This window comes from Penicillium angulare (assembly GCF_028827245.1).
Source record: "Penicillium angulare strain IBT 27051 chromosome Unknown utg000003l_segment0_segment0, whole genome shotgun sequence".
In the NCBI taxonomy this organism is placed as follows: Eukaryota; Fungi; Ascomycota; class Eurotiomycetes; order Eurotiales; family Aspergillaceae; genus Penicillium; species Penicillium angulare.
In genome coordinates, this window is record NW_026623162.1 from 2,908,282 (window position 1) to 2,924,437 (window position 16,156).

General features: G+C 47.4%; 8 protein-coding genes across 8 annotated transcripts; 3 read left to right on the forward strand and 5 right to left on the reverse strand.

Annotated features, from left to right (window-relative positions):
• Window positions 1-319: 319 nt before the first annotated feature.
• On the reverse strand, window positions 320-1,369 carry N7478_003234 (PQ-loop repeat-containing protein; the record flags this gene model as incomplete). Its single annotated transcript, XM_056919448.1, has 3 exons — window positions 320-902; window positions 973-1,236; window positions 1,299-1,369. The coding sequence occupies 3 exons, from the start codon at window positions 1,367-1,369 to the stop codon at window positions 320-322; spliced, it is 918 nt and encodes a 305-aa protein (XP_056782606.1).
• Window positions 1,370-2,146: 777 nt separating this feature from the next.
• N7478_003235 (ankyrin repeat domain-containing protein) lies at window positions 2,147-3,319 on the reverse strand (the record flags this gene model as incomplete). Its single annotated transcript, XM_056919449.1, has 1 exon — window positions 2,147-3,319. One exon carries the CDS (start codon window positions 3,317-3,319, stop codon window positions 2,147-2,149), a length of 1,173 nt encoding a protein of 390 aa, XP_056782607.1.
• A 539-nt stretch (window positions 3,320-3,858) lies between these two features.
• N7478_003236 (uncharacterized protein) lies at window positions 3,859-5,585 on the reverse strand (the record flags this gene model as incomplete). The annotated part of the gene is made up of 2 exons (XM_056919450.1): window positions 3,859-4,694; window positions 5,474-5,585. The coding sequence occupies 2 exons, from the start codon at window positions 5,583-5,585 to the stop codon at window positions 3,859-3,861; spliced, it is 948 nt and encodes a 315-aa protein (XP_056782608.1).
• A 448-nt stretch (window positions 5,586-6,033) lies between these two features.
• On the forward strand, window positions 6,034-7,811 carry ish1 (double-strand break repair enhancer MSC1; the record flags this gene model as incomplete). Its single annotated transcript, XM_056919451.1, has 5 exons — window positions 6,034-6,118; window positions 6,179-6,229; window positions 6,284-6,431; window positions 6,490-7,269; window positions 7,337-7,811. 5 exons carry the CDS (start codon window positions 6,034-6,036, stop codon window positions 7,809-7,811), a joined length of 1,539 nt encoding a protein of 512 aa, XP_056782609.1.
• A 446-nt stretch (window positions 7,812-8,257) lies between these two features.
• N7478_003238 (cytochrome b5-like heme/steroid binding domain-containing protein) lies at window positions 8,258-8,795 on the reverse strand (the record flags this gene model as incomplete). The annotated part of the gene is made up of 2 exons (XM_056919452.1): window positions 8,258-8,488; window positions 8,559-8,795. The coding sequence occupies 2 exons, from the start codon at window positions 8,793-8,795 to the stop codon at window positions 8,258-8,260; spliced, it is 468 nt and encodes a 155-aa protein (XP_056782610.1).
• A 1,332-nt stretch (window positions 8,796-10,127) lies between these two features.
• On the forward strand, window positions 10,128-11,702 carry N7478_003239 (uncharacterized protein; the record flags this gene model as incomplete). Its single annotated transcript, XM_056919453.1, has 1 exon — window positions 10,128-11,702. One exon carries the CDS (start codon window positions 10,128-10,130, stop codon window positions 11,700-11,702), a length of 1,575 nt encoding a protein of 524 aa, XP_056782611.1.
• A 508-nt stretch (window positions 11,703-12,210) lies between these two features.
• On the reverse strand, window positions 12,211-12,546 carry N7478_003240 (translation machinery-associated protein 7; the record flags this gene model as incomplete). The annotated part of the gene is made up of 3 exons (XM_056919454.1): window positions 12,211-12,308; window positions 12,372-12,461; window positions 12,525-12,546. The coding sequence occupies 3 exons, from the start codon at window positions 12,544-12,546 to the stop codon at window positions 12,211-12,213; spliced, it is 210 nt and encodes a 69-aa protein (XP_056782612.1).
• Window positions 12,547-13,090: 544 nt separating this feature from the next.
• Window positions 13,091-15,589, forward strand: N7478_003241 (putative serine/threonine protein kinase (Prp4); the record flags this gene model as incomplete). Its single annotated transcript, XM_056919455.1, has 4 exons — window positions 13,091-13,226; window positions 13,371-13,815; window positions 13,870-14,090; window positions 14,157-15,589. 4 exons carry the CDS (start codon window positions 13,091-13,093, stop codon window positions 15,587-15,589), a joined length of 2,235 nt encoding a protein of 744 aa, XP_056782613.1.
• Window positions 15,590-16,156: the final 567 nt, after the last annotated feature.

Sequence of the window (16,156 nt, forward strand, 5' to 3'; positions counted from 1 at the left end):
ACGAGGGAGATGTTCTCTCGACGGGCGTGAAGCCAATGTGTCCCGGGGATTTGAGAGTTATATGGCTATTAAATCATTTTGAATTGTAGGGGGTTCACATCCCTTTTTGGTTCGCGGTCACTCGAGACGAATAAATCAGATTTCATTTAAACATAAATAACTATTCTTTTCATATTATCTCCCCTCATATTGTATTTCATCCTTAAATTCTCCTTGTTGCATTTCATTGTTCTATATATCTTACGATCATAGCACACTATAGTGGAAACTACAACTCGTACGGTCCAGCCGCCATGCGTCGAAATATCAAATTCACCAATCACTGGCTTTGCAACAAGGGCGTCTCTTCAGAAGGTTGTTCAGCGGAGACAGGTCTCGCCTCATTCGTTGCTGCATGCCCATCTGATTGATCTTGCTCCCCTGGCGTATCACTCACGCTTCCTTTATGTTTGCTGTCCGGGCCAAAATACTCAAAGTAAATGGCCATCACCAACAGCGTACCCTGTAAACAAGCCGTAACTACCAGTACCCCCCAGATACTCCAGCCCTCAAGGCCCTCACGTGCGGCCAAACTAGCAGCCCAAACAAGACTTCCCGGTGTCTGGATGCACATCATCGGAATGCTCAGACTACCTACACGGCGCAGGCGGAAAGTGGTGTAAATCTGCGGGAAGTATTGAATAGATGCGAAGGTGGCGGATAATATTCCAAGGAAGTTAGCCCAGGCCGGAATAGCTGCGGGGTTCTTGAGTTGAAACGCGATGGAGATTATTAATGTGGCGAGGACATGCAGGAGGCAAATGGCGGTTATGATAAGAGCGGTGCGATATGTTGGGCCGCTGGGGCGGACGGGGTTGGTGGGAGAGGTGGCTCTTGGGAAGTATATGACAAACAGGAGTAGACTATGGTGGGTTAGTGTTGGGCTAGGGGTATATGCGTAGAAAGATATGAAGGGTATGCCATTCCACTTACATTGAGAAGAAGCAGAGCCACTGAGCCCCCACCTGGAAGATTCCAAGCATGCCTGCGAAGCAAGCTATGCCACTAATCTCGCTCTCTTTGCAGCAAGCAACACTCTGCGAAGTCTTCGGGAAGACAAGGATGTTCGCAAAGGCGGATGTACCTGAAGTGGTGCCCAAGAGGACAAAGTAGGGTGAGATGCCGAAGGAGCTTCGACGCGTGATTATTCGGATGTGTTGCGGTAAATAAGAAACCAGGATACCAATGATGATTAGACTGGTACATTTTATATTAGTTCTATATCCGCATGACGGTGAATACTGGGTAGGATAACATACACAGAGAGTACGGGCTGGAAGATGCCAGGCGAGGCCAGCTCGCGGCAGACTGGTGACAATGAATCACTCATGGCAGCGGTCCTGAGGCCTCTGTAGCAGTGCGTTGTAAGTCTAGCCGCATCTAAGTGCCCTGGAAACCAACAAAGCTGTATTCCCGTACAGTGGACTTGTCAATATAGGATGTTTCCAAGGTACAGATGGGAAGATATGCAACGTTCAGGGAGGAAGGTTGTAACTTCAGTCCCCGCAACTGATAACTACCCGCCTTTGGGTGGCCACGCTAGTCCTTACTGAGATTAGGCTAAAATCACGTGTGGTATGATGTAGTTCATTGCCTGAGGCAGATATTAATCTAAGCCATTCTGCTCTTCTTTGTGGTTTTTCATTTTTTATGTATACACCAATGCTAGATAAATAGATTATTCGAGGCGAATTGGGTGCTTGAGTGGTGCCACAACATCCCTCCAATAACTCATCAACCCAGGAACCGGAAAGTGACACATGTGCAGTCTTAGCGTCACCGATCAAGTATAGGATAAGGTAAACAAAATGCCTACTAGTAGTTGCCACATCATGAGAAATGTTCCCTTGGCTACACATATCATTTAATTATCCTCTTGGTCTATCGCTCCTCGTATACATCTACACATACCATAAATATATATATTTGTGAGTTGTCAACTTGAAGATATTTTATTTATCAAGCATGGGAAATTGTAAGGATATCACTTCGAACTTATTAGGCCCCGAATCAATGGGGTTGAAACACTTTTTCTCCTTCTTGTACTCTCCTCGCTTATTCATCCGTGGCCATTTTATCGATTTCAGTACTGAACATCTGCAGTAGTCTAATGTGCACATGCAAGTTGCGTCATCAGCTTCTTCATCTTCTGGGCCGAAAGTCCTTTGTAAGCCAAGATTTCGGTCGCGCGTGGAGAATCATACTCGGTGACGGGAAGGCTGCTGAATAACAGACGAGTGTCTGGATTGGGATCATGTTTTAAAAGGAGTTGACACATCATTGCGTCTCCTTTTGTAGCGGCCCACTGCAGTGGGGTTGGAACTAGGTGCAAGGCTGGACTATCATATTCAAATTCCACCTTTGCTCCCGCCTGAAGGAGCTCACATGCGGCCATTGTGTGTCCACGTTTGATCGCTAGAGATAGGGCAGTCTCGTTGTCACCATTTGAAGCATTAATGTCGGCTTTATACTTCAGCAGCAGCTTAAGCCCTCGCACGTCACCCAATTGCGCCATATCATGAATAGGCTGGTGAGGTTGACCGGCAATACTCGGACTAGCGCCATGCTCGAGTAAAAGGCGCGCCATTTCGAACCCTTCATCTTGTCGGAGCAGTGCTTCGGCAAAAGGCGTCCTTTGAAACATATCTATGGCCGAGAGGTTTGGCTCAAATCTCAGGAGTAGTTTGAAGAACTCGAAGTGTTTTCTTTTCACTGCGATGTGGAGCGGGGTTTCCAGCTGGCCATTTTGTGCGGAGGGATCTGCTCCAAACTTCAGAAGAAGGTGCAAGATCTTGAGGGGAACGCCTTGTTGGAGATGCAAATGCAACAGGGTGTTTAATTGGCAGTCTTGAATGTTAGGGTTAGCCCCGTTCTCGAGTAGAAGTAGAACTGAAGGAAAATCGTGGCTTTTCATAGCGAAATATAGCGCGTTGAAGCCACCCCCACAATGGACATTTGGGTCGGCACCGTTTTCCAGGAGAACTTGGAGGATATCGGGGTCCGTATTTTTGGCAGCTGCGATCACAGGTGTCGATTTGCCCCTTTTCACGTTGAGGTTGGCTCCGACATGAATAGCCATGGTGACTGTCGCGAGAATGCGTTCCTTGATGCCCCAGTGGAGGGCTCTATCGCGATTTGCAGCACGGTACCGATACAGATGTTCATTGAGCGATTGGAAAGAGTGTCGATTGACCTGAGCCAGCGAGTTAAGATCCCTGTTTTTTTTGAGCTTTTCTCCGATCAAAATCAACAACTCGGCTGGTAGTTTGTTGAAGCTCATTTTGGTTTGGTATGGCGAGGCGATGGATATGAGATGGACAACTTTTTGATCTGGTAGTATATTATAATTCAGTCACAAGACCAATGAATGGGGGGAGATCAAAGCGAGATGATTGTAAAAGGTTGGAGGGGGGGTGATGACAGATGGAAGGTGAGAGATGGGATTCCAAGAGAAGGTGTCTGCTCCCTTTTGGGAAGAAAAGGCTCTACGGCTCTTGGGCTCACTTGGGTTTACCTTGTGCTTTCCTCAAACCCCACCTTCATATTTTTTAAAGGCGAATATTAGTTCTATGGCTTACTTGATAATAATTCTTTTCTTGAAAATCTTTCTAGTATCAAGGGAGACACTTAATATACACAATTACTAGTATTAACATGGAAATGATGGGTTGTTTACCCCAGCATCGGGAACGTCGATAATGAGTAGATAGGCCGATAGGTGGCCGAGAGGATCTTAGAACAACAAAAATTCTTTCAAACCGCGGAGCTGCCTCATTCATAAGGAAGAACCCAAAGGAACAAACTTCTAGCTGTGGATCGTTATGTAGACCTTTTTGCTTCTGCAATCCAAAAGCCTTCCATCGTCCATCTCCGTGCCTGGGCATATCTATCCACCGCATTACGCAAATATGAGTATTCGCCATCTCGAGCCTGGCACTTGCTATGCAATAGTGGTGTATTTCCATACAAGTCATTGTCCCCCGGCCAATTCAGATACCATGAGCCATGCAGGCTTTTCCAGGGCATAGGTCCTCCTCGACGATGGGCATAATTCAGCAGATCATGACCCTCCTCATCCGCATTAAACAGACCGGATTGGCCGAGCAGTCCTCGATAATATTGAAACAAGTCGGTGGATGGTGAATACATGAACAGCCCGTTGCAGAATAGAGTTGATACTTGTGCTGAGTCTGGAGTATCGGAGTCTGTCGCCGTCACAGGCGATGCTACCATGACAAACTTCTTAGGCAGTACACTCTCATCTTCTGAAGTCATCTGCGAATTATGTTCAATTTCAGTTAGTACAGAACTCAGGTCGTCGAAGATTTTGTCAATCGGATGAGTTAAAACTGTGCTGGCATCCATGAAAAGGAGCTTGTCGTAAGGGACCACTGTGGGATCGAAAATGCGCAGCTTGGTTGCCATATCGCCCCAGCGACCTTCAGGGATGCCTTCAACTTCGACAACAGTGGCCCCATCCTCTCGAAGTCTTTGGCGCTTGCTCTCTCGCACGTGTTGATTGACCAGTACAACGACTGGAACAGGATTTCGCAACTTGGTGGTTGGTGCATGAAGCAATTGATATAAAAGCGTCCGAATACTTAGATATTCGGTATCAAAATTGTCGTTATGGTCTTTCTCGGTCCTATGCAGTCCTAGGAAGGTTGTGATAGCATGGCGGCCCTAGCTCGTGGCTGGTTGTGTAGCAGTTTCTGGCCCATCGCCAACTGCCTCTGGGGGTATTGGGGTGCCGAATAACAAAAAGATCGTAAATCCAATAGAGAGGAGACAAAAAATGAGCAACTTCTTGCTCATGAAGTTTTCCGGGCGACTCGTTTCGTGTATCATGGTCGCCGCCGATCTCAAGTTCTGTGGATTTGGTTTTCAAGGGTCACTTTAAGGTGATGAGGCGAGAGGAGGACAGTCTCCCTTATATAAGGAACATACATATTTATGTAACATACCGAATAAATCGGTTGTTCCTGGCAGTGATCAGCCAATGGTGACTACATGAAGGCTCTGCATTTATATAGCGTGAGCTGCATTCGGCATTAAATGGGCGAGGGTCACATTTGGGCACGGATATAGATACGCGGGATGTTGATTGGTGGGTTCAGCACTAACTAACTAGGTTAGTTAATTATATATAGGACTCAGGCACCAAGGCATCCAATGACCTAAAACAGACTTTGAATAGCGTCTGAAGGTGTAATTCCAGTGGAATTTGCTACCTTTGCAGTCTTGAAGGGCATTTTTATATTTTTCTCTTCCAACTTGAATCTTATATCTTAGTGCATCCCTTGGAATTCCGTGAAGTTGCTTGGGGATCCGACTAATAGGATGGGTCCGTCTCCAACATACTACGAAAGGGATAATTACGTTGCGATTTCTCAATAAATAGGTATTCAATTCTAATCCGGATAGATAAACATACTGATAGCAAAAGCATAAATATGTCTTTTTGTTTCGAGTAATATGCAGGACCGTGGCCTTGTGCACAGGCGCAAGATGGCATCATCCCATGGGTGACACAAAGTGGAGTTCATGGTTGAAGCTGAAAATCATCGGTGAGAGAGCTGAATACTTGCCTCTAAAAGAGACAATAGATTGGACAACGTGGCGTCAACTTGATCTTCAATCTCACAAACAAAGAGACAAGATTATGAAATGACGGCAATCTTCTTGGAAGAATGGGTGCTTTGATGAATCATGCACTTTAAGCCCGGGGAACCAGGCAAATTCCCCAACTACGTCACTGCACGATCATCCCTGCGAGTTCCCTGCCTGCATCACTCTTTGAAAAACGAGATCTGAGCTCTCGTATAAATGCATACCATGCACCTCTCCTGATTAATTTTTTCCCTCCTTTCCTCCGAATATTAGTTGGGTACGTCTCTTCTGCTCTTCTTTTTAGTGTTTGGATATTGTGACGCTAATTGTTAGCTATACAGCTCCACATCAAAATAGTCCAGCCCAACAACATCGAAAGTCAAAATGAAGTTCCATCTGGCCACTGGCCTGGTAATTTTTCTTGCCTCTGCTGAAGCTGTAGGAGCTTCTAGCTGGTGGAGCAAGGCTGGTACGAAAACCACCCCTGACTTATTTTCTTCGATTTTAAAGCTCTAACATCATCTTCTAGTGTACAACAAATGGCATGAGACAGAGCTTGAAAGATGGCTCTCCGACCACGGTACATCAGACCTCAATTTGAGAATTAGTTTCACAGTCTGACATCAGAGTCTAGATATCCCTCACCCTAGCCCTGCCGACCGCAGAGATCTCGAAAATTTGGTCAAGTCCAACTGGGACTCCAAGGTTCAGAAGCCTCTTGGTCACGTCACCGACCAAGCCTCCGATGAGCTGCAGAATGCTAAGGAATGGATTTTCGAATCGTAAGATACCCTCGATGAACCATACTAGAAGAGAGACATTAACAAATATCGATCGCAGCTGGTCCGATTCGCACCTGAAGGCATTCCTTGATCGTCACGGCATTCCAGCACCTCAGCCACGCAAGCGCGATACCTTGATCAAGGCCGCCCGCGAGAACTATGAATCTGTCGCTCAAAAGGCCGGCGAGACTGCCGCATATCCCGGTAACTGGCTTTATGAGCAATGGTCCGAGTCCGATTTGAAGGAATGGCTCGACGAGCATGGATGGCCCGTTCCTCAACCCACAACCCGCGACAAGCTTATCTCAACTGTTCGTCGCAGCTCTCGAATCGCTAGCCTTCAGGCCCGTGCTATCGCTTCCTCCGCTGTTGCCTCCGCTGAGGCGGCAAAGGCATCTCTCAGCGACGAGCTTTTCAATGCCTGGTCTGACTCCAAGTTGAAGGAGTTCCTTGATGAGCATGACGTGCGGGTTCCTCAAGGTTCCAAGCGTAATGAACTTGTTGCCCTTGCTCGCAAGCACCGACATTATCTTCTTGGTCAAGCTTCTAGTGCATCTTCCGCTGCCTCAGAGGCTTTTGGTGCCGCTACCACCAAGGCTGGTAATGAATACGCCCGTGCGACAGACGATGCAAAGCTGAAGGCTGAGGATGGATTCAACGGCGCCATTGACACATGGTCGGACTCCCGGCTTAAGGCTTTCTTGGATGCTCGCAGTGTTCCGGTTCCTCAGTACAGCAAGCGTGATGAGCTTATCGCCAAGGTACGTGCCAGTGCGCACAGGGCTTCCGGCGGGTGGAATGAGTACAACTTCGATACTTGGGACAAGGAACATCTCCTGTAAGTTCTGCATTCCAAAATATTTCACTTGTTTAAGATTTTCTAGCAGAGCTAACATTCATAACAGCAAATACTTGTCTGCTTTGAACTCCAAGGCTGCAAAGAAGGCTGATGCCTCTCGCGAGGAACTGATCAAGCACGCCAAAGACAGCTACACCAAAGCTTCCAAGGCCGGTGGTGAGCAGTATGCATCGGCTACTGCAGCCGCCACAAAGGCTACTGGCTCTGCCAAGGATACCAGCTTCGACCAGTGGTCGCAGTCGGATCTCAAGAAGTACCTTGACTCTTATGGTATCCCGGTCTACCAAGGCTCGAGCATCAACGAACTTCGTGCTGCGGCTCGTCGTCAAACCACATTCTTCAAGTACGGCACAAACAATCCCCAGGATACCATCTATGCCAAGGTCGCCGACACTTTACAGTGGGCTTTGGATCAGTTGAAGATTGGTGCATCCAGTGGCCGTGCCCAAGGCCACGAAGCAGCTGAGAATGTTCGCGAGAAAGCTTCCGAGAAAGCACAGGGCATTCGCAGCGAGCTGTAAAGAAGTCTGAAATGAATTATGTGGTAGATCGCAATCGCCCATCAAAAATAAGGGTAAATTTGTGCGTTTGAAATCCTACAATTCCCGCATTGTTTGAAGTCACGATGATACGACATGTTTGAAATCGAATGTGAGTTTTGGGAGGCTACCTGGGGGAATCTTTCGGGGTATTTCTTTTTTCATTATCTATGCCGGTAATAACAGTTCTCGTCTTCCGAAATGGATTTTCCTGAATTAGTAGTTGGAAGTCTTCCGGGGTTATTTACAGTATACCCCGTAGAATAGCCTCAAAAAGGGCAAATTGCAACCTTGATATGCAGTTATGTTTCTGATATCTCCGAAATACAAGTAAAATGTGAGCGCTTAGTTATTCTCCTTCTTTCTCTCTCTTCAATTTTTGGGTTTCAACTCATGTAGCAGGTCCCAGCTCAATCAATCTGGACAAATTATGACTTGGGGGCTTCGGGGTCACCCTCAGCAACCAGCTTGCCAACAACCAAGTACTTCTCCGAGAATCGCTCCTCCCATGACTGAAGATTCTCAAGTTGGTCCTTGTCCAAATCCTTAAGATCGTCCAGCGGGGCAGACAGATCTTTTGTCAGCATATCCTCATCGAAGCTCTGGTGAGCAAGTCCTCGAGAGGCATCACGACCAGCAAAATTTTCGTATGGACCACCCTATATCGCATCATATCGCATGTCAGCCGGACCAGTTCATTATCAATAAATATAGCTTCAATCCACCTACCGGGCCATAGAAGTTCCTGCCGGGAGACACGTCAAAGATCCGACCACGCACAGCCAGGTAGACCGGGCGGTTGTCTTCACCGTTGAATTCGAGTAAAGTCTTGGGGGTGTAGATGCGGAAGACGGTTGGGGGCGGTCCACGGGGGAGGTCGATCTGCTGCTTCGGTTTGAAGTGCCAGTAGACTAGCACGACGAAAAGGGAAAGGAGGATTAGATTGATTGGAGAGGCGATAGACATCCTGCTGATTGTGTTAGTTGTCTATTTGGGGGCTTCTTGGCGTGGCGGAATTGGGAAAGCACATACACTTCGGCTTGGGGCACGGAGTCCTCTGGGGGGTTTTTTTTACCGGAGTCAGTAAGGATTCGCTCTTGTTGAAGAGATAGAGGGGACATACCTGGCATTTTATCGGGAAGGGTGGAGATTCGATGTTGCTGACGAGGTAGGAAAAGGAAATGATGCATTGCATTGATGACATCTTCTCCCCGCCCCAATCACACGTGACTATTGATTGTGATTGTATATCATCTGCGAATCATTTATGTATTTTACTTTGCAGAAAATGTAGTATTCAATTCTATTTTTATAGGATAAATAGTATGAGTCAGTTGGAAATAAAATAATTCATATTCAATGGGAGTAGAACCAATATCTACAATCAAAAAGGACCGGGCGCTTGCTGATACACATAGTACCTACTATAAATAGTAGTGACAAGCGGTTAAGATTAAAGCGTACCAAAAACAAGCGTAACATGAAACTCCATGAAACCATATCCATATTCCCCCCTCCAGCCCTGTGTCCCTGAATCTACTAGTATTTGACATCTCCACTGGAACAAGTCGCCCCCATTTTTAATTGGAATTTGTTATGCCATTTCCGGTAAGCTTTGGGGGTTGAGTTCTCATTTCCTGTTTGATTTCATCTTTGATTTTGCCATTCCATCCATCCTTTCTTTTCTAAGGTCTTTCACATCTTGGATCTTTGTGCTGACACCCGTGGTCAACCGTCATACGCCTACCTTCATTAGTGTGGATCCGGCAAGCCCCGGCCACTTTTGCTTTCTTTACTTTTTACTACCCAAGTGGTGTTGCTGCATTTGCAATCTTGCCCTCCATTTCTAAGTATCACGCAACGTCGATCAAGATCACCAGCTTATTTGCCTTTTCGATCCTTGCTTATTTTTTGCCCCATCCCCGCGCACTTGGGCATCCAAAACGTCATCCCAAAATTTCCTGAGCCGCAGATAAATATGTGGTCGAAGGGCGGTTTTGGTCGATCGCGACGTGGCATATCCAACCCCACATCGGCTGATAATAACTCGGGGACTACAATAACATCGGACTTGTCAGGTGCCGCGCGTGCAGACTTATCTTCCAAAGATTTGCCTCTTGTGCCCGAGTAAGTGCTATCTGCAAAAACATTTGGGGCCACCAATAGAGATCTAAGTTATTCAAAAGCCAGTCTGAATCGTCTTCCGATATCAACACCGGTGGGGATTTAACAGCGCCCCAGGAGCTTAATGAAAATAGATATTCAGCGGTTTCTCCCTTGGCATCGCCAGAATTAAACATGCGGGACAGCATCAGCAGTTTCTGTGTTTCGCCGATTGACGAATCAAACAACTCACTTCCCCGTACACAGAAGACAACACTGGATTATTTTGGCGATTTCCCAGTAAGCGCAATCAATGTCGAGGATCCCCCATCTCCGCCTGGGCGGACAAAGAAGAAAGTCGTTGCATTTGCAGTGGGAACGCCTGAAGAAATCCCAACTCTGCAGATAGACTATTCTCCCGCAGAGTCTCCCGCATATGAGGAACCGCCTTTTATTCAACCAGTCCAGCATGCGGGTCCCGAGGCTCCCATGTTTAGGGAGCCGCATTATGGGAAATCAGAGCACCCCAGACCAAAAATCAGCCAAAGGCAGAAACAGCATCAAGCACCCCATGAACAACCAAGTAAAGAGCGACAGCATCATTGGCATCCAACGCACTGGGATGCCTTCTCTGGGGAGCCTACGTTAGGAAAAGTTGGAAAGACTGGTGAAGTAGATCCGCAGCAGACTACTTTCCACAAGTCTGCAGCCTCTGCATCAGGCTTTTTAAACTGGGGCCGTGAGCAACTCCAAGCCAAAACGAAGATCGCCCAAGCACAGGCTCGCAGCCGCATGGCTGGCTTCTCCAAACCCGAGTCTCCTCAGCTCAATCAGCTCAAAGATACAGAACCGTGGCTGAGAGACGCCAAAGCTAGACGAGGCTCATCACCCCGTATACACGAGAAAGAGAAGCAGGAGAAGCATCTCAAGCATCCCAGTAACGAACACAGGCGACGATCCTCTCATACCGAGTTTATGCCTACTACAGTGACAACGATCACTGCTGGTGGCGGCCCAAAGACGTTACCGCATAGGCCACCTCCATCAAAGCAATATCACCAACGGCCTCGACGAGAACAACGAGATTTCAAACCATCGCCAAGGCTTGATACATCGATTGACACAGAGCCCTTTAGCGATTCTGGCGTACAGTTTGGTGGTGCCACAATCAAGCCTAAACCTGGCAGTCCTGCTCCCAGTCCCCATGGAAGCCCGAGCGATAGCCCTGGAGATAGTCCGAATGCCCGAGAAAGTCCTCCAGCAATTATCCTCAACAAGCCACAGGATGATCCCCAGGATAGCTTGAACAGTGAACCTAAAGCTGCAGGAGACATTTCTTCTATCATGTCTCGACATCGCCCGACTCCCAACGGAATGCCGATATCAAAGAAGCCAGTTCGAAAGCCAACGCCAGCAGAGACTGCGCAGGACTCAGATACAGTCAAACAGCCCCCCGCGAGTGATCCCCAAGATCCTCTTAGTCGCGTCCAGGCCATGGAGAGCAAACGAGATGAGCTCGGACGACGCCGAATCAATCTGCAAACGGTGATTTCCGAGTTGACTCGTGTCATTCAACCCACTTCTATTGCCTACGACCTTGCTGCCAAGCAAGAAGTGAAAAGAACTGTTCTGAGCATGGAAAATGAGATTGCAGAGATCAAGAGAGAGGAGCATGACCTTGGGTTAAAGATCACTCGAGCATGGAGGCGACTTGATGAGAATAGCAACGGAGACGGTAGTAATCTATGGATCAAGCGCGTAACAAGTTAAGTCATACTTGATGTTGGGGATTAGAAGATGATACTCCAATTATGACAATTTTGGCGTTTTCTTTTCTTTCCTTTCTCTTTTACGACTTTGCATTTCCTTTTTTATGAGATCCGAGCGTATCTTCTTTTGTTGGTGCTTGTTTCGTTTGATTCAAATACCCGGCCATGTAGCTTGTTTTTGTGCCCTGCTTTCTCTGGTGCTGTTTCAAGTTTTCCGTTTCACTTTCTGGTCGTCTGTGATGTATACTTCAATTAACCAATATTTTTGGAAATGTACGTTGATATTGTGTAGCTTATATACTAAGTTGAAGAACATCTGTTCTCTATGGAAGACTAGACCGGATCCTGGCAGAGAATTAACTATTAATCAAAAATCTGCAGGAGTGGCGCGAAGGTGAATAATGTATATTGCGCTTTCATTGGATATATGGATGATTCGTTTGGATCGTAAAATGGATGGGAGACGATTTCCTCCATGTGCTATGCGCCTAGCGACCTTCCATTCCAATTTATTTCTTGCCGGACTTCTTGATACCCTGCTGACCAGTGTTCAGGGGACCCTTCTTGCCCTTGGCGGATTCCATCATAGCCTTCTTGGCCGCGGCATCTAATGCGCTGAGTATTAGCTAGGTGTATTCATAGGCTTAATTATCATGAATTGAGAAAGTACCGGCTCTCTGCTTCTCGTGGAAGGCAAGATCCTCATCATCGAGGTCCTTCTTTTCCTTCTTGGCGGCCTTGAGAGGCTTGACCTTGCCACCTATGTTAATGGTAAGCAATGTATTCATGGTGAGTCAACACACTCCGTATCACGGCCGCGTACCTTCTCTGCTTGCGCCACCCATGATGAGTATGAGGAATGAGATTGATTTGGGACTGAAAAAAGACCGAGGGGAGACGATTGAGGAGGGGGAGGCGTTCAAAGAAAAAAATAAATTGTCCGGGTTTATCAATTCAAGAGGGGAAGTGGCTGACCGCCTACCCGATAAGGTTCTAGAGGCGGCGCTATCTTGAATCCAGAATCCGTTCTGCGCAAACCACGAAGCTTCCTCTCTCAATCACATATTTCCCCCATCAGAGCGTGGATCGCCCCCATCGATCTCTCACGCTCGAATTCAAACCTTCTCAAAGACCCGGCTCTTTAATTATGTGCTTGGGATAATCGAAGCTACACATAGGCTTTGGTGTGAAGGCAGGCCTCTCAAGCCGGTTGGACTTTCAAACATCCCCAAAGATTCATTTTGTCTCTTGAGTTCACGCTAACTGAGCCTCTCTTTCCGAAGCCTCCTCCAAAGGCCGCAAGAAGAAGACTTTAAAGTACCCGCAAGGGAAGAAAAATTGCACCTCGCGCTACTTGGCTGACAGCGCCATCTCGCAAGTTGGGTAGCAATGGCATCATATCAGAGGTCGAGGTCTCCATCGACCCCTTCAGAGGGTGAGATCATCGAGCCAGGCTCAGAGTTGAAGGCAATCGCGTCAAAATCTCCTCTTAATGGCACCAGCGTTGACCGTCCCCCCAGAGATAGTAAATCTGCTGCAACCAGATCCCCTCCACGACGAGGCAGTCGATCACCACACCGAAGAAAGTCATGGACACGGTCGCTTTCACGTTCGCGCTCACGATCCCGTTCTCGTTCTCGTTCGCCATATCGGCATAACCGCGACAAAGGATACAAGCGTAGACGCGACGAAGAGCATGATCAGTACGATAGTCGGCACGCCCGGGTCGAACCCTCCCGTCGCTATGGGCCTCGGCACGACGATAGAAATGATCGCGCGGCCCCACGCCGCCAGAACAAGACATACCATGACTTTGACAGGGAAGAGACCTACGGCGGTGGTCTGCAATACACGGATGAGTACGATCGACGCCGAGATAAGCGTCAACGTACCCGTAGCCGATCTCCGTATCGCGAAGTGAGGAAGCAGAAACAGTATGATGACTCGGAATCCAAGGCGCAGCCAGCAAACCCCAAGAGACGTGGACCTTCATCTAATCAGGCAGTGAGCGAAGGAAAGCCCCCAGCTCGTTCTCGGGATTCCAAGCTTAATGCTGAAACCAAACCAAAGCAGATGAAGCAGGATCTTCCCACGCGTGTTCATTTTGCTGATGAGTATGTCACTTACCATAATAATCTTGCCAAGTATGAAGCTAATGAAATGTACAGACCCGAAACCCCCGCATCAGATGCCGTGGAGGAACCCGATATTTCTGAGCCGATGGACGAAGCTGCTGCCGTGGAAGCTCGCCGAAAGCGTCGTGAGGCTATCCGAGCCAAATACCGAAGCCAAGCAACGCCCTTGCATCTTAAAGCAGTACACGCAGGTGAAGTCGAAACAGATTCATCAACTCCTGGTGCGGATGCCACCAGTGTCCAAGATACAGCGGGTATGTTCCTTGTCCCAACAGACAAGAATCGAAAGCAGGCTGACATATATGAATCCTCATCTATAGAATCCCCACGAACTCCAAATGACGGTTTCCCAGATTTCAACATCGGCCAAGATACGGACTTGGTTAATACCAATGGGCCCCTTGACGAAGATGAGCCTTCCGCTGCAGATTACGACCCAACCATGGACATGAAAGAAGAGAGACAAAAACATGACGGTAGTCAAAGTGTGAAGGGAGACATTTCGTCCGCAACCTACGATGAAACACAGACCGTAAAGCAGGACATTCTCATTCCCGATACCCCCGTTGCCCAACCAGAAGCCCCAGCAAAGGATCCATATGACATGTTCGCAGATGATGACGACGATGACATGTTTGCCGAAGACAAAGACGAGCCTCCAACGCATGCATCAGCTTTGTCAGCCATCCCCCAAGCCAAGGAACTCGATATCAGCATGATGGACAACTGGGATGATCCAGAAGGCTACTACAATCTCCGCATTGGAGAGTTGATCAACGGTCGGTATCATGTTACCCAGAATCTGGGCAAGGGTATGTTTTCCTCCGTCGTACGAGCCACAGACGCCACAACAGGAGGCCTAGTAGCAATCAAAATCATCCGCCAAAACGACACCATGCGCAAAGCCGGAATGAAAGAGATTGGAATCCTAGAACAACTCCACGAAGCGGACCCGGAAGACAAAAAACACCTTATTAAATTCCTCCGCTACTTCGAACACAAAGGACACTTGTGCATGGTCTTTGAAAACCTAAGCATGAACCTCCGCGAGGTGCTGAAGAAATTCGGCCGCGACGTCGGACTTAACCTTCGCGCTATCCGCGCCTACGCTCATCAGATGTTCCTGGGCCTAAGCCTGATGCGCAAATGTAACATTCTCCATGCAGATCTCAAACCTGACAATCTACTCGTTAACGAGCAACGAAATGTCCTGAAGGTCTGCGATTTGGGTTCCGCATCTTCATCATCTGATAACGAAATCACCCCGTACCTCGTTAGTCGATTCTATCGTGCCCCTGAGATCATCCTGGGTATTCCATACGACTACGCGATAGATGTATGGTCTATCGGATGTACGCTTTTCGAGCTATACACAGGCAAAATCCTCTTCACTGGCCGAAACAATAACCAGATGCTCAAGTCTATCATGGAGTGTCGGGGTAAATACCCGCCTAAGCTCCTTCGGCGTGGATCACTGGCTCATCTGCACTTTGACGATGGGCTTAATTTCCATAGCACGGAGGAAGACAAGATTACTGGTCGTCCTGTTACTCGCATAATGGATTTCAAGAAACCGACCCGTGACTTGAAAACGAGGTTGATGGGTAATGGGACGCGTGGAATGTCTGATGTTGAAGTTAAGGAGTTGACGCTCTTTGTGGACTTTTTGGATCGGTGTTTGGGGTTGAATCCTGAGAAACGGATTACGCCTGCTGATGCACTGAAACATCCCTTCATAGCACGGAAGATATAGTCTGCAGAACTTGGTGTCTTGTACGGAATATCATTCTTCTTTCATTCTATGATCGAAATCGTTGTATAGCGTGCTCATAAAAAGGAGCCTTGGAAGCAGTCTTTATTTAGTGTTACATTCGGAGTTAGATTCTAGCAGATTTCCAACTATCAGTTTGTATGTATGTACTTTACAACTACAATGAACCAAGGGGAGTTCAGTGGATGATTAATTTGTTTCAGTACATGTGTATGTATTCATCTTATGGATGCTTCTATTGTAATGCAGAGGAATGTCTTGCGTGTATGATCGTAATGATTCAATGTGATATCTCCAAGTAATTAGTATGATATGGTATGTAGTTGTTCCACATGGGATCTTTATTCAAGCATGTTGCTGATCCCATTCCAAGGTCCTTATTCCAGATATCCTTCTGATACGCAACTGCTGTTCCAAAGATTTGAAATATAGCCTTAATAATGCATATCTATGTGCTCTTGGGATCAAACCCAACACTGGCAAGTGAGACATATCTTAACTTCCGCAAAGTCTTTCGTTGCACCCAGTCCAGCCAGGTTGAATAATGAA